Raw genomic sequence first — 21,971 nt, 5'->3', positions numbered from 1 at the left:
ATATAAACTTACTTGGTTAAGAAGCACTGCAGCTGTTCGTAATAGGTAACTTTTTCAGAAGTAATTCCCTTTAAAGGTACAGTATGTGGTTTAGATTAAAATATAATTCAGTCAGAGAAACGTTTCTCAGATTGTGTATTCCAATTACGGATTGTTATTCCTGTATGGACATAAATACTCCAGATTTCCGGCGATATCTTAAAGACGCTACTACCTTTTGATTGAGTTTTCCCCCTGAAAAGTTTTTGCTGTGTTTACCTACATTTAAAGGCAGTGGACACTATTGGTAATTACTCAAAATAATTATTAGCATAAAACCTTACTTGGTAACGAGAAATGGGGAGAGGTTGATAGTATAAAACATTGTGAGAATTGGCTCCCTCTGAAGTGACATAGTTTTTGAGAAAGAAGTATTTTTTCCACGATTTTGAAATAAACCATCTAAAAGCACACAACTTCTGTGACAAGGGTGTTTTTTCTTTCATTATTATCTCGCAACTTCGACGACCGATTGAGGTCAAATTTTCAAAGGTTAGTTATTTTATGCATATGTTGAGATAAACCAAGTGAGAAGACTGGTCTTTGACAATTACCAATAGTGTCCAGTGTCTTTAAATAGGATTGGAACAATCGACTGTTCCAAAAACCGAAGGTATTTTTTGCCTTTAAAAGAACGATAACAAAAAACGATAGTAATTTCCTTCCATCCTAATAAATTGTATACATTGGACAGGAAAGTAATACCATTCTTGCACGGAAATTTGCAGGAAATGTAGAAATTGCCCTCCTAAAAATTAACAAGGATAAGATTTCAAAGTATGTACATGCTTGAATAACAAAACGGAGGGATACAATTGGAATGGTCGACTGTTGGACGGATATTTAACAACTTTCTTAGATTTCTCATCTGTTGCGGCTTCTGCGATCTTCAAATTAAATGTGTATTACTAAATCATCACACACACTCTCTCCCAAAATAAAACGCAAAATAAATATACACTTTCATACAAAATTTACAGCTATAAATCTTATTTAGAAAAAAAAAAGTATTTAAAACTTACAAACAAGGATGAGCGTTTATTGAAATATTCAGATCGGATTTCTAAAGCTCCATTCCTGAAAACAGATAACTTTAATAATAAGAAATTTTCCATACCATCTCCGGATTTTTACTCCATTACCGAAGCAGACTGCTGTTCCATGTTTTCCATTCCGCCAAAGCCGAGCACCTCGCCAGCAAACATGTCTGCCGTGATGAGCTCTGGCAAACTATCCTCCAGAATATCACCAGCTCCAGTGGGGTCGAAGCTTCCAAGCTCTGAGCTCCCTCCCTCTGGGTTGTAACCTAGGAGTGTGGTCAGATACTCTGCAACTGCTGCCTCGGTCATATGCTCACCTGGGGGAGGGATGGTAATTAAACAAATAGCAGCGATGCAATTGAGTGGCTTTCAAGTGATGGTAAATTTAATACTTAGCCCTGACCAGGCCAAAGTTCCAACAAACATTTTTGTAAGCTACAGAACTGGGGATCACTGCCCTAAACCACTCGGCCCAACTCAGGATGCAAGGGTACATTCAAAATGGGTTGGTATTAATTTTGGTTTTTACCCATACACCGTTGTGTGTTAGCACTGTATACTCAGTACTTTCCTGAGTCCTGTAAAAAAATATCACAGGCATATTACTCGGGTGGGATTCGAACCCACGACCCTTGCAATTCTAGAGCAGTGTCTTACCAACTAGACTACCGAGATTGCCCGGCATCTAGCGGCAGTTCGAATCCTATGTTTTGGTATTGGGTTGGTATTATTGTGTGGACCATCTGCTATACGAGAACCTCTAATGGCAAACAGTGGTTATTGAATCAAAATTCTACTACGTAATTGGCGCTCCCTAAGCAGACAATTTTGATGAACATTTATTTTTCAAATGGCAATTATGCTTAAGTACCTTGCTCAAAATGCCAAAACAGGGACTCAAACCCACACTCTACAGATCAGTCGTACAAAAGCTTGAGTCAGGTGCTGTTAAAGATGCTATGTCAGATTTTTGGCCCGAGTGAATGGTATTTCAAAGAGTTATTATCACCCGCTCTAACGAAAAAAAGTTTAACTTTTACTTTTAATGGTCAGGAACCACGACAAAAATTTAAAACGTTTCTTATAAAACACATAAGAATTGGTCATGTGATATATCGTCGGGATCCCAAAAATTTTGAGCACTTTATTTTACTGCTACTAATAACTGGCGGACTTTTTCGTGCAATGGCTCAAATGAAAGCTTGTAACTTTCTCGACCACCATCAAAATACCTATTGAATTTTAAATCAAAATTTTGGGGTCAAATCGGCCAAAAATCTGACATAGCATCTTTAACCACATAGCTATGACATGCTTTAGAAAGCCACAAAAGTAAAACATTACTCTGAAGTACAAATACTATATATAATTTTCCGTACCTTTGTTTTGGAGTAGGTGTAATAGTTCACCTCTCTCTATGACTGGCTGGTCCATCCCTTCATCAAATCCTAGAACATCAAACGCCCATTGTAGCTTAGCCTCAGACAGACCAAACGCAGGCCTGTGATTTACATACACTAAAAAATAAAATAAAAAAAGACATAAATAAAACAAAATCAAGCTTGGTTAAAACTCAAACATTGCTTCAAGTTAAAGTTCTTGGAAACCTGCAATTTGGTCTTTAAAGCCATTATACACTTTCGGTAAACGGTGTTGTCCAAGGCCCACACTTCGTGTACCACAACTTATATAAAATTACAAGCCTGTGAAAATTTAGGCTCAATCGGTCATCGGAGTCAGGAGAAAATAACAGGAAAACCAACCCTTGTTTCCTCACGTTTCGTCGTGTCATGACATGTGTTTAAAATACATCCGTAATTCTCGCTATCGAGAATTGATATTGTTTTAATGTTTTCTCAAAAAGTAAAACATTTCATGAAGTCTTTCAGTATTACCTTCTGTAAACCCTGTAAATTATTTGTAAATATGTAAAAAAAAATTCTGTACCGAAGTGTATAATGGCTTTAAAGGGTAGGGTAATACTTAAGATGTAAAGATCCAGAAAATAAATTGTTATTTGAAAAACATCAATATCATTTTAGGAGATGCATCTATGTACAAGTTTCACTTCCTTGCTGCAGGAGAAGAGGCAGAGGAGGAAGTTGCAAGTAGCTGACCCTGCCCCTGTGTCAGCCCCCTCCCCATATGTCTGCAACAACTGTAGCAGACACTGCCATGCAAGAATCGGACTTCTCAGCCACAGCCGCAGCTGTAAGAGAGAGGACAACCCCCCGGGCACAGTCCATCGTCAGTATTGACGGACGGATGCCTCCTAGGTGTAATATTTTGGGCAGTGTCACAAGCTTACATTGTAAATCCCTTTCCCATGTTCCTCTGTCCCTGTAGATAAAGCCATTGGACCCTTTCGGTAAACAGTATTGTCCAAGTCCCACACTTCGTGTATCACAACTTCTATATCAAATAACAAACCTGTGAAAATTTAGGCTCAATTGGTCATCGGAGTCGGGAGAAAATAACGGGAAAACCCACCCTTGTATTCGCACGTTTCGCCGTGTCATGACATGTGTTTAAAATGAATCCGTAATTCTTGCTATCGAGAATTGATGTTTTACTGTTTTCTCAAAAAGTAAAGTATTTCATGGAATAATATTTCAAGAGAATTCTTTCACTACTACCTTCTGTAAACCCTGTAATTTATTTGTAAATCTGTGAACTTTTATTTTTTTCTGTACCGAAAGGGTCCAATGGCTTTAGGAACCTCCAAAAGATTTTGTATACAGAATTCCTTGTGGAGCACCCCAGTCTTTAGAACTCCTTCTGGAGACCTTGTGCGTTCCCTTTGCTGTTTTGTAGTTGGTCTCCAAAAGTAGTGAACATGGAACCACTTCTTGCTCAAAAGGTTTAAAGGCAGTGGACACTTTTGGTAATTACTCAAACTAATTATTAGCATTAAACCTTACTTGGTGACAAGTAATGGGGAGAGGTTGATGGTATAAAACATCGTGAGAAACGGCTCCCTCTGAAGTGCCATAGTTTTCGAGAAAGAAGTAGTTTTCCACGAATTTGATTTTGAGACCTCAAATTTAGAACTTGAGGTCTCAAAATCAACCATCTAAACGCACACAACTTCATGTGACAAGGGTGTTTTTTTCTATCATTATTACCTCGCAAGTTCAATGACCGATTGAGCTCAAATTTTCACAGGTTTGTTATTTTATGCATATGTTGAGATACACCAACTGTGAAGGCTAGTCTTTGACAATTACCAATAGTGTCCACTGGCTTAAATTGCTCGTACAACACCAGAATCAAAATGAGAAAATACTTCTCCACAACGAACTAAATATGAAACCCCCATGTCACACACTCACATTTGATGAAGTCACCCAGGTTGATCTCCGAGATGTATTTGCCAGTGTCTACATATTCGCTGAACTTGACTTCATTGACCATGTCATCAATCTCTTGCTCTGATGGGTAGTGGCCCATAGCACGCATCACAAAGGGGATCTCGGTCAGTGGTATCTTGATGGAGACCTGTCTGGAGTCTGTGGTATCAACCCCTTGGCTGATGGGGCGAATGGAAAAAGGAAAAAGAAGGTTATTTTACTTTGCATGATGCCATGGGTCACTTACACCAGTTTCAGGCAGGCACTTCAGAGTCGTGCCAAAACAAACTCTGACGTCTGAAACAGTTAGGAGCGACTGGACGGGCTAGAAGTTGAAAGATCGACTGTTGCAGTCGTTCGGAATGACTCTGGAGCGCTTTGGTTTCAAAAGTGTAAAATATGTAATGGAAAAGTTGCTGATCATACCTCCTGATCTGGGCGTAGTAAAAGTAGTTCTCAAGTTCTCTGAATAGTTCCCCTTCTCTACCTCCTTCAAGAAGACCATAGAAAGGAATCAAATCCTCCCCACCGAGCCTGGATGCCGCTTCAAGTGCACTGAGAACAAATGATACAGACAATTATATATTCATTTATTCAAAGAGGGAGCAGACAAGGCAAGACGGACACCCTTTTCCTCTGGCAACTCACACCTGTTATCTCCATGTAATTCCTTTTCCAAACAGTGGACTTAGTTGGATCATGCATGAACCATTACAGGGCTGTATGCTTCGTTTTTGAAAGGGCAAGGGCACCAAGGCATTTTCTTCTTGGTACAGGGCACCCTCATGAGGAAATTGCGAATTTGTACTGGAGCATTTCAAGGGCACCAAGGCAATGACCAGGGGACACGGAGGCAATTGCCTTCGTTGCCTCCGTGAAGTATCAGGCCTGCCATTAGGGTTGCTGACTGCCCCAGGTAGATTAACTGCTCATCCAATAAGTTTAATGATCCAATCATGAAAAAGGCTAGTTTCCAAGACTATGTGGCGATACTCTGAAAATCTTTAACGGGGAAGCTTTCAAAGAGGGAGGAGCAGACAAGAAGATCAGAGAAATCCAATCCTCCCATCTAAGCTTGGATGCTGCCTCCAGTGCTGTCTGGTCACTACACTTTAAAACTCACTGCCAAAAGACTGTGAAAGCCCAACAAGCTTTTTCGAGGGCAGGATTTGTTAAACTTATCTTTCCATCACAAACTATTTAAGCAGTGGGGGTCCAAAATGTGTTTAAAAACAAAACTAGACTTGGTAGGTCTACTGACGTTTGTTTTCTTTGGTTAAAAACATTTTAACATGGCAAAGCAAATGCAGATCAAGCAGTTATCAATAGTAATAGACCCTTCCCATGAAATATGTAAATTGCACACACATGTACGTAGCGCGTGCGCACTAACGTTTTGGGTGGCAAAATGAGGGAACATCGCGCTGTTTTGTACACAACTTATGGGTGCGTGACGCAGACGCGATTGCACGTCTGCTTAGTGCACAACTCTATGGCGTTTGCCAACCAACAGGGTCTGTACGCATGCGTGAATGTGATTAGCATATTTCATGGGAAGGGTCCATTACTTAATAAATCAGGTCCTTACACAATACTGATGGTCCACATGAGAACTGTACTGTCAGTTCCTCCAGAGGTGAACATGTATCTGCCATCATGACTACATGCCAGGTTGGTCACCTGTAGATCAAACAAGAATATATAAATTAGTCATCGATAAAAATGAGAAAGGTATTATCTAGGATTCGAAGATAACAAGAGCAAGTTCGAGTGCGCACATTTAGTCCACCAGTAGTCGACCACAGACTAGCAATGCACATGCGCAGTGACATACTCAACCGAACGACTCGTTGGTAGTCTAGTCAACGTTCCACCTTTTCGCTAAAGTGTCACTGGTTCCCTTCTGCGCTTAACACATGTTAGAATGGAACATGCTGCTGGGACCAGTGAAGAAACCATGGGCTCGAGGCTGGTTCCAAATGGTCGACCACAGTAGTCAACCAATTGTCGACCAGCCTGGGTTCGAGTCAAAATGGTCAACCTTTAGTTAACCATTGTGCACACTCGAACTTGCTCCAAGTATATCTCTACAAAACTAACCCCAAAAATCATTAGTCACCAGGTCACATTAGTCAATGCAAAGGACAAGAATAATTATTTGTAATGAGTTTAAAGGCAGTGGACACTATTGGTAATTACTCAAAAAAAGTATGGGCATAAAACCTCACTTGGTAACAAGTAATGGGGAGAGGTTGATATTAGTAAACATTGTGAGAAACGGCTCCCTCTGAAGTGACGTAGTTTTCGGGAAAGAAGTAATTTTCCACAAATTTGATTTCGAGACCTCAGAATTAGAATTTGAGGTCTCAAAATCAAGCATCTGAAAGCACACAACTTTGTGTGACAAGGGTGTTTTTCTGTGTGACGAGGGTGTCAATTTCACCAAACTCTTCCTAACTTAGGATTATTCTTAGGACTTAGGACGGAGTCAATTCCGTATCCATAGACATACGACGCATTGAACCAATCCTAAGTTTGGACGGGTTACTCATCCTAAACTCGAGATGGGATTAATCCTAGCGTTTTGTGAAATCGGCAGAGCAGCATCTTACCTGCAAGAAAATCCAAAGAATGTGCAAGGTCACACTTATTGTGAACAAAGGCCACATGGTCTATACTCTACATTCACTTTAGCATTGCAGGGTCACCATACAATGTCATCTGAATCATGATTCAAACCATCGACTCATTTTTAGCCTTGATTAGGATTCCACTTACCCCACTAGGATGAGCGATCAATGCCATGGCATTGTGAGGGTTACCGTCTAACGGCATGATGTGCATTCCGACCTTGTCTGATGTGATATAGGATAGATAACGTTTGTCATGGATGGGATCTTTGGTCGGGAGCACCTGCATTCTGGTACATGACAACATCAAACAAGAATGACTCACAAATCGAAGGGCAAATTTGGCTACTGCAGCCAATTTTTCAAGTTTGGAGAAAACCATGTTTGAAATTACAACATTTTTGAAATCATTGTTTCGGAAATTAGTTGCCAATGAAACATTTAAAGCTGAAGATGAAGAAGTGAAGATAGATCCAAAATCATGCAAATGTGTTGTTATTTTAATCACAGTTTGTTTAATAATTAATGAGTAATTAGGGGCTTCACTGTTGAATACCAGTTTCTCTTCGCGAATCTGCACGAACAAGGTTGGTTTGTGTGCAGCGCGTTGTGTACACATCAATGCATAAGCGACAAATGTCTGTTCACGAAAACTAAAATTTATCAAGGTCACACAAATTGTCCCTTTGTGAAAACTAAAAATGCAGAGTAGTTTTTTTTACCCTGAGCCAACGCTATGTAATACAATGTAAGAATTGGCAAATCTAAGTTTGGCTGTTCACGAAAATGCTAAAGTTGGAGTTTGGTAAAATGTTTCTTGTACTAATTAGTGTAATTAGACAAATATATCTAACAGAAACCAAGAATATTTAAATTTATATCAATGCACAGGTTCTTACTTTTGAACTGGTGAGCCATATGTTGGTCCCAACACTGTCTTTCTACACATCTTAGTTGTTGTGTTGAATAACTTGAACTTGAACTGAAAACAAAAAAAAGAAGAAAATTAAACTCAAGGACAAAATTAAATTCTGAAAAAAAAACATAGGCACAAAAAACAATCCTGCAAAAATTTGAACTCAATTGGTCGTCGAAGTTGCGAGATAATGGAAGAAAAAACACCCTTGTCACACGAAGTTGTGTGCTTTTAGATGCTTGATTTCGGGACCTCAAAATAATATTCTGAGGTCTCGAAATCAAATTCAAATATTATAGTGGAAAATTACTTCTTTCTCGAAAACTAGGTTACTTCAGAGGGAGCTGTTTCTCACAATGTTTTATACTATCAACAGCTCTCTATTGCTTGTTACCTGGGCCCAATTTCATAGAGCTGCTTAAGCACAAAATTTTGCTTAAGAAAAAAATTCATGCTTTGTAAAATCAGATTACCGGCCAAGACTCCACTCAATTGTTATGCTAAGTAAACAACAGCTAAATACCAGTCACAAGCAATGTATATGGCATGACATTTTCGCCGGTAGCATGTGTAAATTAAGCAAGCTATTTTCGTGCTTAAGCAATTTTTTTTGCTTAAGCAGCTCTATGAAATTGGCCCCAAGTAAGTTTGTATGCTAACAGTGATTACTAATAGTGTCCAGTGCCTTTAAGAGTAATTACAGAGCCAGCCGTCGATTTCACAAAGAGTTAGGACTCGTCTTATCTCGAGTTAGAACGAGTAACTCGTCTTAACTTAGGATTAATCTTAAGGTCTGCATGCTACAGTGCAGGGTGGGGACTCGTCCTAAGTGTTAAGATTAATCCTAAGCTAGGAAGAGTTTTGTGAAATCGATGGCAGCACTTCTAGAAAACTAACATTATTCTCAGAAAAAAAGGTCTGCTTGTCCATTCACCTGATGAAACTCAAGGTTTAAGCATCTTACACAAATACAACAACCATTGAAATAACCTTATAACATGATAGTTGATAAGTGGTACATTGTTGTTATTTTTCGTGGTCGTGTTACTAAAAAGATTGTTTTATTTTAAAACTTCTCTGAAGGTTAAACAAACCTCTAGACTCTAGGATCGAATGAGCCCTTATAGGTTCACTGACCTACTGCTGCTGATAAAGCGTAACTTAATACCTCTCTCGGACATCTAAGGTATTTCACATTAAAGACACTGGACACCTTTGGTAACTGTCAAAGACCAGTCTTCTCACTTGGTGTATTTCAACATATGCATAAAATAACAAACCTGTGAAAATTTGAGCTCTCTTGGTCGTTAAAGTTGCGAGATAGTAATGAAAGAAAAAACACCCTTGTTGTGTGCTTTCAGATGTTTGATTTTGAGACATCAATTCTAAATCTTACGTCTTGAAATCAAATTCGTGGTAAATTACTTCTTTCTCGAAAACTACATCACTTCAGAGGGAGTAGTTTCTCAAAATGTTTTATACCATCAGCAGCTCCCCAGTACTCGTTACCAAGTAAGGTTTTATGCTAGTAATAATTATTATTTTGAGTAATTACCAATAGTGTCCAGTGCTTTAAATAGCACTGCAGCTGATTTCAAGATATGCTAGGGTTAATCCCATCTCGAGTTAGGATGATGAACCCGTCCTAACTTAGGATGGGTTCAATGGGTCCTACGCCTTTGGATACAGAACTTAACTCGTCCTAAGTCCCAAGATTAATCCTAAGTTAGGAAGAGTTTGGTGAAATCGACGGCTGGACACCTTTGCTATAGTCAAATACCAGTATTCTCACTTGGTGTATCCAACATACAAATATGCACAAAATAACAAACCTGTGAAAATTTGAGCTCAATTGGTCATCAAATTCGCAAGAGAATAACAAAAGAAAAAACACCCTTGTTGCACGAAGTTGTGTGCTTTCTGACGCCTAATAAAAGGTTTCAGATGAAGTCTTTTATTATTTGAGTGAGAAATCAACTCTTTCTAAAAAGCACGTATTATTTTCAGGGAAGCTTTCTACTATCATTATCTTCAAACTGTGTAAGTTTGGTGTAAATCTGTGGACATTGTGGTTTTTGTCCTACAAAAAGTACATAGAACCTTTAAGACATGGCTACACTCCGATGAAAAGACAAACCCAAATCTTTCAACCAGCTCTGTACCTATAGTACCCAATTGTCAGAGTCTTCATCAGTATTTTCTAACGACGGACAAAAAGCGCTTATCACCACAAAGACAACAATCTCAGATTACTGTTGAAACCTTCAGTTCTGAAGATGAGAATTATGGTGCAGATGGTAAAACTGACAGAGGAATTTCATCACGGTGCTACTGCACTATTAATCTTCAAGGTTGGGTACTATATTTGTAATTAATATCCTGAATATTTACAGTGGTAATAATTGACTGAAATGTTTTAGAGCTGTAGTTACAGCCATAGTACAAGAATTATCATAAGTCCACCATGTAGCAATTTGCAAAAAAATTATCAAGTACATGTAGTTTGTACAAATCTCACTACATGTAGACCACAAGAATTTTCATCTTCTACATCTGGAAATTTCGCAATCCACCTAAAAATAACAATCAAATATAATAACTAGGTGAAATCTGTACTATTCTTTTCTAATAACAGAAACACTGTGTGAAATGTAAAAGCCAGATTTCACTGAGAGATTACCTTCTGTGACACTAATGCACAAATGAAATGCATCATTATTAGTTTTATATAATTCGTACATACAATGTAGATCTGTGTCACTTGTCACTTGTACACGATAAACACAATACAAACACTGAAACACGTCCAGTCAAAACTCCCCTAGTCTAAAAGCAAAAGCAAAACAAAAAACTTCCAAACAATGTGACATGGACAACTCAGTGAATGATGGCCAGAACCTGACAAGAAAAGATTAAAACTATGCATTCTCCAGAAGACGATCAGAGCATGCTGATCGAAACGTCGAGTTAACCAACGGTTCTTTTCAGAACCACCCCAACTCATTTAGAGATAGTCATTTCATGGTGTTACCGCAAACCCTTCTATATCTTATTTACACCATGCAAAGTTTCGAATCCTACTTATTAAAACTATGCCTCATTTTCCAAGTATGTGTAACACAAGCTTGAAGGAATACTGAGAAGTAGAAAGGGCAGTGACTCAATGGCAGGAAATTGGGAAAATTTGCGATAAAAATTTGGATGGAAGCCTATTTATTTATGAGAAGATCCTTGCACCGCACGAATATATGAACACAATTGATGCATGTGTTTCCGTGCGCGAACGCAAATTTATTGCGTATTTGTTCTTTATTTTTTTATGAAGTATGAATGTTAAAACCAATTTTGAATTGTCGGGTGCGTGCACGCAGTCGCAGCGAGTATGAACCGGCCTTTAGTTCTCAATGCGCAGTCTGCTCTCCAGCTGGGGTCAACAACATTGAGCAAGGGCCCTGGTGCACTGGGGAGGGTATGCTTATTGTCCCGTGGCCCAAGCATTTGGGTCAGGATTGTAGCAAGTAAGCTTGGGCGATATCGATGTATTTTATTCACGATAAATCGCTGACAATATATCGCGATATTCGATATAATCGCGATTAATTAAATTTGACATCATCAGTCTTCAAACTCCCAGTGAAAGTTGTAGAAGAGACAGTCATAGCATAAGAGAGGTGTTCTAATGACCTATTCTTCTGGTTTTACTCCAAACCTATGGGGTGCAAGATGTCTCAGCTAGGAATATACATCACGATATTGCGATACTTAATCGATATCGCGAATATCGCGATATATCAATATTTCGATTAAAAACCAAATCGATCCGATATCGAAATCGATTCCAAATTAGTATCGCGATATTCGATAATATTGTGGTATCGCCCAAGCTTAGTAGCAACCAATTTTTAAAATAAGTTTACCATAATCTTTGACCTTTGACCTTAAAGAACAGCCATGGCCCCGTTTCATAGAGCTACTAAAGCAGACAAAATATTGCCTAACAATTGTTTGCTTATGACCAAGATACCAGTCACAAAATGTTCATGAGACATGGTATTGTGGCTGGTTACACTATTCTAGTTAGCATAATTTTGTTGTGCTTAGCTACTTTTTGCGCTTAAAGACGCTGGACACTATTGGTAATTGTCAAAGACCAGGGCCCAATTTCATAGAGCTGCTTAAGCAAAAAAATCTTTGCTTAGTAAAATCAGATTACCGGCCAAGACTCCACTCAATTGTTTTGCTAAGAAACAACAGCTAAATATTAGTCACAAGCCATGTACATGGCATGAAATTTTTGCCAGTAACATGTGTAAAATAAGCAAGCTATTTTCGTGCTTAAGCAAATTTTTTGCTTAAGCAGCTCTATGAAAATGGGCCCAGTATTCTCACTCAACATATGCATACAAAAACAAACCTGTAAGAATTTGAGCTCAATCGGTCATCGAAGTTCCGAGATAATAATGAAAGAAAAAACACCCTTGTCACACGAAGTTGTGTGCTTTCGGATGCTTGATTTCGAGACCTCAAATTCTAATTCTGAGGTCTCAAAATCAAATTCGTGGAAAATTAATTCTTTCTCGAAAACTACGTCACTTCAGAGGGAGCCGTTGCTCACAATGTTTTATACTATCAACAGCTCCCCATCACTCGTTACCAAGTAAGGTTTTATGCTAATAATTATTTTAAGTAATTACCGATAGTGTCCACTGCCTTTAAGCAGCTCTTTGAAATTGGGCCCAGATGTCTAAAATGTAGTCATAGCTAAAGCTGTAATCATTGAACCAGACTATGACAAATAGGCTGGCGCCTCAAACTCTTTCACCAGGGGTCTTTCTCAAACCACGGCTTGGGCTCCGGCTCAGGCTCCGCGCTGTGTGCGCAGCTCGGCCTTTAGCCTGCATTTAAAGCGCGTATTGCTGCTTGTACCTGCACGCGGAGCCTGAGCCGGAGCCTAAGCCGAGGTTTGAGAAAGGCCCCAGTAAATCCTAACCTAAAAACAACAACACCATAAAGAGGACATACCTGATCGTTTGCAGATAGGAAGAACTGCTCCTTAGTGATGGGTGGGTACCAGACCAGACACTGTGGAATTGCACTTTGCTCAATACGCTCGATTCCAAGTAACTTCAAATCATCTTTTCCGCTGTTGAAGATGTCATACTCGATCTGGGGAAAAAAAAAAAAAAAAAAATAGAAATATTAAATTAAGAGTTTCTGATTATAAAATCCATAATGATAACAGCTAATAAAGAAAGGGGAAAAGGTAATTATTCCTCTTGTTACTAATTTTTTTAATTATAAATTCTGGTTATGAAGCCAGGGATTCTCATCCTCAGAAAAGAGAACTTAAATATCAACTCATAAATACCTCAGACAGTTTCGCTATTCCTATTGGTGTGGGTGTGTATAAACCTTTGTTATGACCAGTAAAAAGTGTTGAAACATGGGCGTGACACGCGAACTTGCACCTGTGCTTATAAGACAGTTTCTTCATTCCTATTGGTCGAGAGCAACGACTGAAACAGTTGTGCTACATCACGCGATACATGCGACGCGCACAGCATTCCCTTATAAGGAGTTGTTTACCCGAGGGCCTTACCATTTCATAGCTGGAGGGGTGTTGTGTTGAAAGAAGTCATTGAACAATTATAATTTTTTGCATTTATTTTATTTTTTGACCAAAAAGTGTTGATTTTTTGACAGAAAAGGTACTTATGAATGGGATTCAAAGTGTGTTGAATCGGTTTTCAATTATTGGTTTAAACCCGCCGAGGCCTGGTTCTTGATAATTTACCTCGACTTAAATTTTCAAGAACCAGGCCTCGTTGGGATTAAACCACTAGTTGAAAACCTCTTCACCACACATTGATTCCCTAAGTAATAAACCACAGGGGTAAATTATTAAATAATTTGGGGTTTTGACCCTTGACCTGTAATTTTAAGCCCACTGCATTGTAGCCTGTAATGTGGTTATGTATAAATAAATGTCAGTTTTAAAAGTGAGAAGCGGTGTACTGTTAACAGAGACGTTTCTCAGATTATGTGTTCCGAGGGATTATTCTTCTTGTGTGCACATAATTCACTCAAGATTTTCCGGCAATCTCGAAAAAGGTGAAAACCTTTTGGAATGAAAGTTTCACAGGTTATTTTTTTATTATAAATTATCTACATTATACTCAATAGAATTATAATAATTGAATGTTTAAATAGATGTTAAATTTGCATCGGGGATAAAGAATTATAATTATTTTTTTTTTTTTTTGGTTTTTACCCATATACACCGATGTGTGTAGCACTGTATACTCAGTACCTTCCCGAGTCCTGTGAAAAAAATCACAGGCATTTTACTCGGGTGGGATTCAAACCCACGACCTTTGCAATTCTAGAGCAGTGTCATACCAATTGTAAAATTAATAATTGAATGGTTAAAAAATCCAAAGGTACACTTTGCCTTTAATATGAGAATTCCAGAAAGCGAAGAAAACAGAAAAAACGCAGAATATTAACAATCAAAATTGTAGTTACCAGAGCTCTATCCTCTCCGACAGACAGTAATCTTGGGGTGTCTGAATCGAGGGCAATTCCAAATGTCAGATCTCGGATTGGTTTGTAATGAGCTCGATGTTTGCCAAGATAGTCCCATGTCATGCCAGTACTGGGGTGCTGGGCTTTGAACAAGGTCACACAGTGATCAGCATCCTGAGAAAAAAACAAGTTACAAATAAGAAATAAATTTTGGTTGTACTTTTTCTTCAATCCGTTCTGTCTAGACTATGTTGGTAGGATTTGAAACTTTGCATGGTGGGAGTATATTTAGGTGAGGTTTGTGGTAGCACCATGTGTAAATCTCTTTTGAGAAATAAGGGAATAAAAGGGTAGCGACGAGTTCTTTAACGGCCGTTTAAAGCCGGCAGGGTCGGCGGCCGTGTGATAAAGGCCCGAGCCAAAGGTGAAGCCTTTATCGCACGGCAACGACCCTGCAAGGTTTTAAACATGTTAAACGGACGTTTAAGAACGAGTCACTACTCTTTTATTCCCATTCATAAATGCCCTTTTGTTTAAAACGTAAAAAAATACAATTATAGACACTTTAACAATTGAAAACTCGAGGTTTGAAATATTTTTCAATATTGTGTACGCGTGGCGCTTAGATTACGCGTGCGCTTAGATTATGCGCTGTTATTTTAGCTATGAATTGCGTTCCGCATGATACTTTTTTTTAATGGAGCTTTCCAGCATTGAAGCATTAAAACAAAGCTCCTTCACTTCTTTCTTGATAAACTTTTCATGTACTTACAGCGACTGCCATCCATTTTGAGTCATGTGAGAACGTGCAGAGAGTCACAGCATCACGGGAATATCTGAAAGGTTCATCGCATTCTTCTTCAAGGGAAATCGCATCCAAGATTCTCACACAGCCATTGGTGAAACCAACGCCTAGTCGGACAGAGGGAACAATTATTTCATTATTTTTGTAGAGTGTCATAGTGTCATGGCCGTGCGGTTAAGAGCACCGAATTCAAACTCTGGTGTTTCTGATCAGCAGAGTGTGGGTTCGAATCCCCAGCCATGGCACTTGTGTCCTTAAGTAAGACAATTAGCCATTGCTTCGTCCTTCGGATGGGACGTAATGCCGTTGGTCCCATGTGTTGTGCAACGCATGTAAAAGAACCCAGTGCACTTTTCGAAAAGAGAAGGGGTTCGCCTCGGTGTTCCTAGCCGTGGCTGCTGTATGCGCCGTAGCACCTTGTAAACCCTTATAAGGTGCTACATAATTGGGTCTCAGAATCCATCACTGCAATAACCTATCTTTCTGAAAGTTTGTATACTCAGCGCCTTGAGTACCTTGGTACATAGATACGTGCGCTATATAAGACTTTGATATTATTATTATTATTATTATTATTACAGCTGAGTGGTTCAGACGATGAATTCAAGTCTGGTGGTTGAGTCATTGAATCTTGGTCATGACACTTGAAAAAGCCACAGGAGCACCATGGCGGCTCAGGGCTGTATACTATACAAGGAGCTGAGAAGATTTAAAAGAACATTATTGCCCTAATGACCAGCAGCCGATTTCACGAAATGCTAGGATTAATCCTATCTCGAGTTAGAACGAGTAACCCGTCCTAACTTAGGATGAATTCAATGCGTCCTATTATCTTCGGATACGGAACTGAACTCGTCCCAAGTCCTAAGTTTAATCCTAAGTTAGGAAGAGTTTGGTGAAATCGACAACAGGGCACTAATGTAAAGCGCATTGAGACGTTATGGTGAACTGCGCTATATAATAACTAGTTATTATTATTATATACTTTTATAGGATTTGAGGCATTGCATGGTGAGGTATCAATGTATATTTGGTTTGCGGTAACACCATGTGTGTACACGTATCTACTTGCCGGGTAGAGTTATATTGTTGTATATACTTTTAACAAACTTGTCAAGGGTATTTATAGATATCAAACAGTAAACCCACAGGGAAACTGACTGAATAAGCTTGCAATGACTAGGGTTGAACAAAGAAAAGTTTACCAGAGCAGAATTTGAACAAACGACCTCCATTTCATGTGATATTTAGAGGGATTAGTATTGAACTGTGTGTAAGTGCAGGCACTCCTTGAGACGACTGCTGTGTCACGAGGAATGTAGGGGAAGGTTGATCTGAAACCATAATTGGCGGCGAGAGGAGGGGATGATTGCTTTTTTTTTTCTTGGCTTGATTAGGCGGCTTGTTTAACATTGCGATGGGGGTAGAGTGTTATGTTGCGACTATGTGGGGCCTGTGGTTATGTTTCTGAACCCCAAGTATCTATTTTTGGAAGCAATCTTTGAAGACAAGGTATTGCACTGGAAAGATCTTAGAAGTTGAAAGACTGTTGAATGCGGAGAAGCCAAAGCTTATGTAATGTTAAAGGCATGTTCGGTGCAAATGATTTAAAGACACTGGACACTATTGGTAATTGTCAAAGACCAGTCTTCTCACTTGGTGTATCTCAACACATACATAACATAACAAATCTGTGAAAATTTGAGCTCACTTGGTCGTCGAAGTTGCGAGATAATAATGAAAGCAAAAACACCCTTGTCACACAAAGTTGTGTGCTTTCAGATGCTTGATTTCAAGACCTCAAACTCTAAATCTGAGGTCTCGAAATGAAATTGGTGGAAAGTTACTTCTTTCTCGAAAATTCTGTTACTTCAGAGGGAGCCGTTTAAATGTTTTATACTACCAACCTCTCCCCAATGCTCATTACCAGGCAAGTTTTTATGCTTATAATTATTTTGAGTAATTACCAATAGTGTCCACTGGCTTTAAAACCAATGGGAGAATTTTCAGGACACTAGATGGCAGCAGACTTGGTACATGTAGGTAAATCAATCCGCGAGAAAGAATAACTGTTTGGGTCATTGGCCAAAATAATAAACAATGGCCAACTCAACCGAAACCGTTATTGGTTAGCTACCAAAATGCACCCCATTTAAAGGCAGTGGACACTATTGGTAATTACTCAAAATAATTATTATCATAAAACTTTTCTTGATAACCAGTAATGGGGAGAGGTTGGTAGTATAAAACATTGTGAGAAACAGCTCCCTCTGAATTGACGTAGTTTTCGAGAAAGAAGTAATTTTCCACGAATTTGATTTTGAGATCTCAGATTTAGAATTTGAGGTCTCAAAATCGAGCATCTTAAAGCCCACAACTTCGTGTGACAACTGGACAAGGGTGTTATTTTCTTTCATTTTATTATCTCGCAAGTTCGATGACCGATTGAGCTCAAATTTTCACAGGTTTGTTATTTTAAGCATATGTTGAGATACACCAAGTGAGAAGACTGGTCTTTGACAATTACCAATAGGTCCACTGTCTTTAAAATATTACAAAGCTTACCAAGATAGTTTCCCTTGGGGTCATATGCCATACAGCGGATAAGGTGACCTTTGGGGAAGTTCCTCGATGCAACCAAAGTCCTGTAAAAGAAAAATGATAGATTTGTTGCAGGTTTAGAATAGGATATTTGTACAGTCGAGTGATCTTGCTTGCAATTTTAACCTGAGTGATGCAACAAAATATTTAAAGATTCCAATTTGATTTAATCATGTTACAAACATGAAATTGTTTTCCATTAGTAGACAAATATTTGACAGAAACTCTTCAGCGCAACTGAGAAGACCAATTAAAAAAATTGAAATGATATAGTATACAAGTATTTGATGTAGTTTTCCTTTAAAGGCAGTGGACACTATTGGTTATTACTCAAAATAATTATTGGCATAAAACCTTACTAGGTGACGAGTAATGGGGAGAGGTTGATGGTATACATTGTGAAAAACGGCTCCCTCTGAAGTGACGTAGTTTCCGAGAAAGAAGTAATTTTCCACGAATTTGATTTCGAGACCTCAAGTTTAGATTTTGAGGTCTCGAAATCAAGCATCTGAAAGCACACAACTTCGTGTGACAAGGGTGTTTTTTTCTTTTATTAATATCTCGCAACTACGACGACCAATCGAGCTCAAATTTTCACAGGTTTGTTATTTTATGCATATGTTGAGATACACCAAGTGAGAAGACTGTTCTTTGACAATTAATTACCAATGGTGTCCAGTGTCTTTAATAATCATTACAATAGCAAATCTTCTTGTTATTTAGACATCCAAACAGACTCTGCTGGGGTCAAAACATCACACCAATAAGTTTTCCTTGGATTAATTTATAGTAATTAACAATTAAAGGGAAGGTACACTATTGGTAATTGTCAAAGACCAGTCTTCTCACTTGGTGTATCCCATCATAAGCATAAAATAACAAGCCTGTGAAAATTTGAGCTAAATTGGTCATCGAAGTTGCGAGAAAACGATGAAAGAAAAAACACCCTTGTTGGACAAATTTGTGTGCTTTTAGTTAGGAATAAAAGACTTCTAGCAAGAAGTCTTTTATTATTTTAGTGAGAAATTACCTCTTCCTCAAAAACTACATTACTTCAGAGGGAGTCGTTTCCCACAATATTTTATACTAACAACAGCTCTCCAATGCTCGTTACCAAGTCAGTTTTTAAGTTAATATTTTTTTTTAGTATTAACCAAACGTGTACCTTCCCTTTAAAAACAAATACAAATCCTAATAGCCGGGTCCAGCATAAACTGGCAGACTTACTTTGACTTGTAATTCCAGACTTTGAGCAGACCTGAATAGCTTCCAATAGCGACATGAGATCTGTTAAAAACGGAAACAAAATAACTTCATTATTGTGTAATACTAATAATAGTCAGATAGTACTGCAGTAGCTTCTTATGAGACGATGTGACATCACATGTTTACAAAAGAGCCACCAAACCTGGACTTCCTGCAGGCATGGTTTGTACACAGCCTAATAGAAGAAAACATAAAATCTCATTTTTTTTTTGAGATTTCATCGTCCAAATTCTTATCAACTTTTGATATGATGAAAGGGGTCACATCTCTAAACTTGTCCAGCTTTTACTTTCATAACAGTGGATTACTGAGGAAATTATGACACAAAATGTCAACTTTCCCATAGACCAGTGTTGAATCTTGCCTGCCAGACAAGCTAAAGAATGTACAAGGTCACACCTATTGTAAACAATGTTCACATGGTCTATAGTGTGCATATCCGTCACTCAGTGACACTCAAGGCGCTTTCAACATACAGTATTTCCTGCAAGGTATGTGGGACTATGTTTTGAATTATGAGACCTAATCCTTTTACACGCTGTGGTGCAATATGCAGCCAATCCAACCTATGATTATAACCAGATTTGAACTGGCATCTCGTTACCTGTACCAACATTATTTTAGATTCTTACATCTCGTTGATAATAAAACGAACTTCCTTGTGTAATTTTTGTTTAATAGTTTTTTTTGTTTTTTTGTATGGAATTATTATGAGACTACATGTAACTCCATACGCTCTAAAACACAATACATGGGACCAATGGCTTTACGTCCCATCCGAAGGACAAAGCAATAATAACATGTCATGCGGACACAAGTGTCACAGCTGGGGATTCGAATCCACACTCTGCTGATCAGAAACACCAGAGTTTGAATTTGTTGCTCTGTAACTTGATGCCTCTTGTGTAGGTTATCATACTTGAGCAGGCACGTAGAATGACAGGAAGATCACCCCCACCCCCCACCCCCACCCCCCAAAACAAAAAAAATTTAAAAAATGTAAGTTTGAACTCAGTGGAAAAAACAAGACTTACTGGTTTGGATGTGTGGCAAGAGCATGGATGGCTGCATCATGTTCATCTTGGATCATCTGAAATACATTCAACAGAACATAATAGACATGGATAAACATTATTGATAGACTAGAGGATCCGAAGGATCCCTATGTACTGTACTTCATGATCAACTTCATTGTACATGTCAACTTTGGTTATGGTCAACAAAGACCAGTATTTGCACTCATGTGACCAAACGTATACATAAATAACAGGCCTGTGGTCTTAAAGCCATTGGACCCTTTCGGTTCAGAAAAAAATAAAAGTTCACAGATTTACAAATAACTTATAGGGTTTACAGAAGGCAATGGTGAAAGACTTCTCTTGAAATATTAGTCCATGAAATGCTTTACTTTTTGCGAAAACAGCAAAACAATATAAATTCTCGTTAACGAGAATTACGGATTTATTTTTAGCACATGTCACGCGCGGGAACAAGGGTGGGGTTTTCTGTTGTTTTCTCCCGACTCCGATGACCGATTGAGCCTAAATTTTCACAGGTTTGTTATTTGATATAGACGTTGTGGTACACAAAGTGTGGGCCTTGGACAACACTGTTCACTAAAAGGGACCAATGGCTTTAAAGACACTGAACACTATTGGTAATTGTCAAAAACCAGTCTTCTCATTATCTGTATCTCAACATATGCATAAAATAACAAACCTGTGAACATTTGAGCTAAATTGGCAGTCGAAGTTGCAAGATAATATTAGACGAAAAGACACCCTTGTCACACGAAGTTGTGTGCTTTCAGATGCTTGATTTCAAGACTTCAAAATCTAATTCTGAGGTTTTGAAATCAAATTCAAATATTTTTGCTGAGAATTACTTCTTCCTAAAAAACTTTATTACTTCAGAGGGAGTCGTTTCTTACAATGGTTTCAACAGCTCTCCATTGATTGTTACCAATTAAGTTTTAATGCTCAAAGTTATTTTGAGTAAGTACCAAACGTGTCCAGTGCCTTTAATCGAAAAGAAAAAAGAAAAAAGTGCAAACGAAAAAATGATGTTGAAGGGAATTTCTTCAACAAGAGCATCTCATGTAAGTTGTGTGAATCCTGTGAACATTTATATTTTCACCAATGTTTATTCATAACATAAAGCTTATGCAAAGAAGTACATGTAAGTCTGAAATATTCCAACCTTGACTTCTGTTCCATCTGCTACAATAAGAGCAACCTGAGCGTTGAATGTACCGATTGTATAGTCACGAGTTACAAACGACTTGGCATCAATAGTAGCATCTGGTGGGTAGTCACTGTCCTCTTTAACCCTGCAACAAAACAATGAGCCACAATGATGTTAAAACAATGTTGAATTAAAGGGTCTACGTACTTTTTCCTAACACAAAACACAATGTCCACAGATTTACATTAAACTTACACAGTTTGAAGATTATGATAGTAGAAAGCTTCCCTTGAAGTTTTACTTACTGAGGTGCTGTAGTTTTTGAAAAAATTAGTAAAACAAATAATTTTCATCTCAGTTTTAGCATGTAAAAACGTTGGTATAATATCATAACTGGTTAAGGGGATTTTACATGCTAAAATAACTTTCGTCTTACTGAGACGAAAATTATTGTGTGACTTGCTTTACTCATTTCTCCAAAACTACAGAACCTCCGTTAGTAATATTTTAAAGGGAAGACTTATATCATTATCTTCAAACCCTGTAAGTTTAATGTAAATCTGTGGACATTTTGAAAAAGTACCCGAATCCTTACACGGGAAAGAGGAAACGGGA

The 21,971-nt window shown here is 38.3% G+C and overlaps 1 protein-coding gene across 2 annotated transcripts in view; it reads right to left on the bottom strand.

The window, feature by feature from the left end:
• Positions 1–681: 681 nt before the first annotated feature.
• LOC139937967 (cilia- and flagella-associated protein 251-like) overlaps positions 682–21,971 on the bottom strand; it is a 35,336-nt gene continuing 14,046 nt past the window's right edge. For both annotated transcript variants that reach the window (XM_071933281.1, XM_071933282.1), the window contains exons 12-25: positions 21,372–21,501; positions 20,207–20,262; positions 19,134–19,193; positions 17,871–17,950; positions 15,273–15,412; positions 14,501–14,674; positions 12,998–13,141; positions 7,959–8,041; positions 7,208–7,349; positions 6,018–6,109; positions 4,856–4,984; positions 4,412–4,608; positions 2,459–2,596; positions 682–1,396 (exon numbers count right to left, since the gene is read on the bottom strand). In XM_071933281.1, coding sequence (XP_071789382.1) covers positions 1,170–1,396; positions 2,459–2,596; positions 4,412–4,608; positions 4,856–4,984; positions 6,018–6,109; positions 7,208–7,349; positions 7,959–8,041; positions 12,998–13,141; positions 14,501–14,674; positions 15,273–15,412; positions 17,871–17,950; positions 19,134–19,193; positions 20,207–20,262; positions 21,372–21,501 — 1,792 coding nt within the window. In that variant the 3' untranslated portion in view covers positions 682–1,169. The remainder of the gene's footprint in view (positions 1,397–2,458; positions 2,597–4,411; positions 4,609–4,855; positions 4,985–6,017; positions 6,110–7,207; positions 7,350–7,958; positions 8,042–12,997; positions 13,142–14,500; positions 14,675–15,272; positions 15,413–17,870; positions 17,951–19,133; positions 19,194–20,206; positions 20,263–21,371; positions 21,502–21,971) is intronic.

This window comes from Asterias amurensis, chromosome 6 (assembly GCF_032118995.1).
Source record: "Asterias amurensis chromosome 6, ASM3211899v1".
Lineage (NCBI taxonomy): Eukaryota > Metazoa > Echinodermata > Asteroidea > Forcipulatida > Asteriidae > Asterias > Asterias amurensis.
The sequence above is the reverse complement of the archived record's forward strand: the minus strand, read 5'-3'. Positions and strand labels throughout refer to the sequence as shown.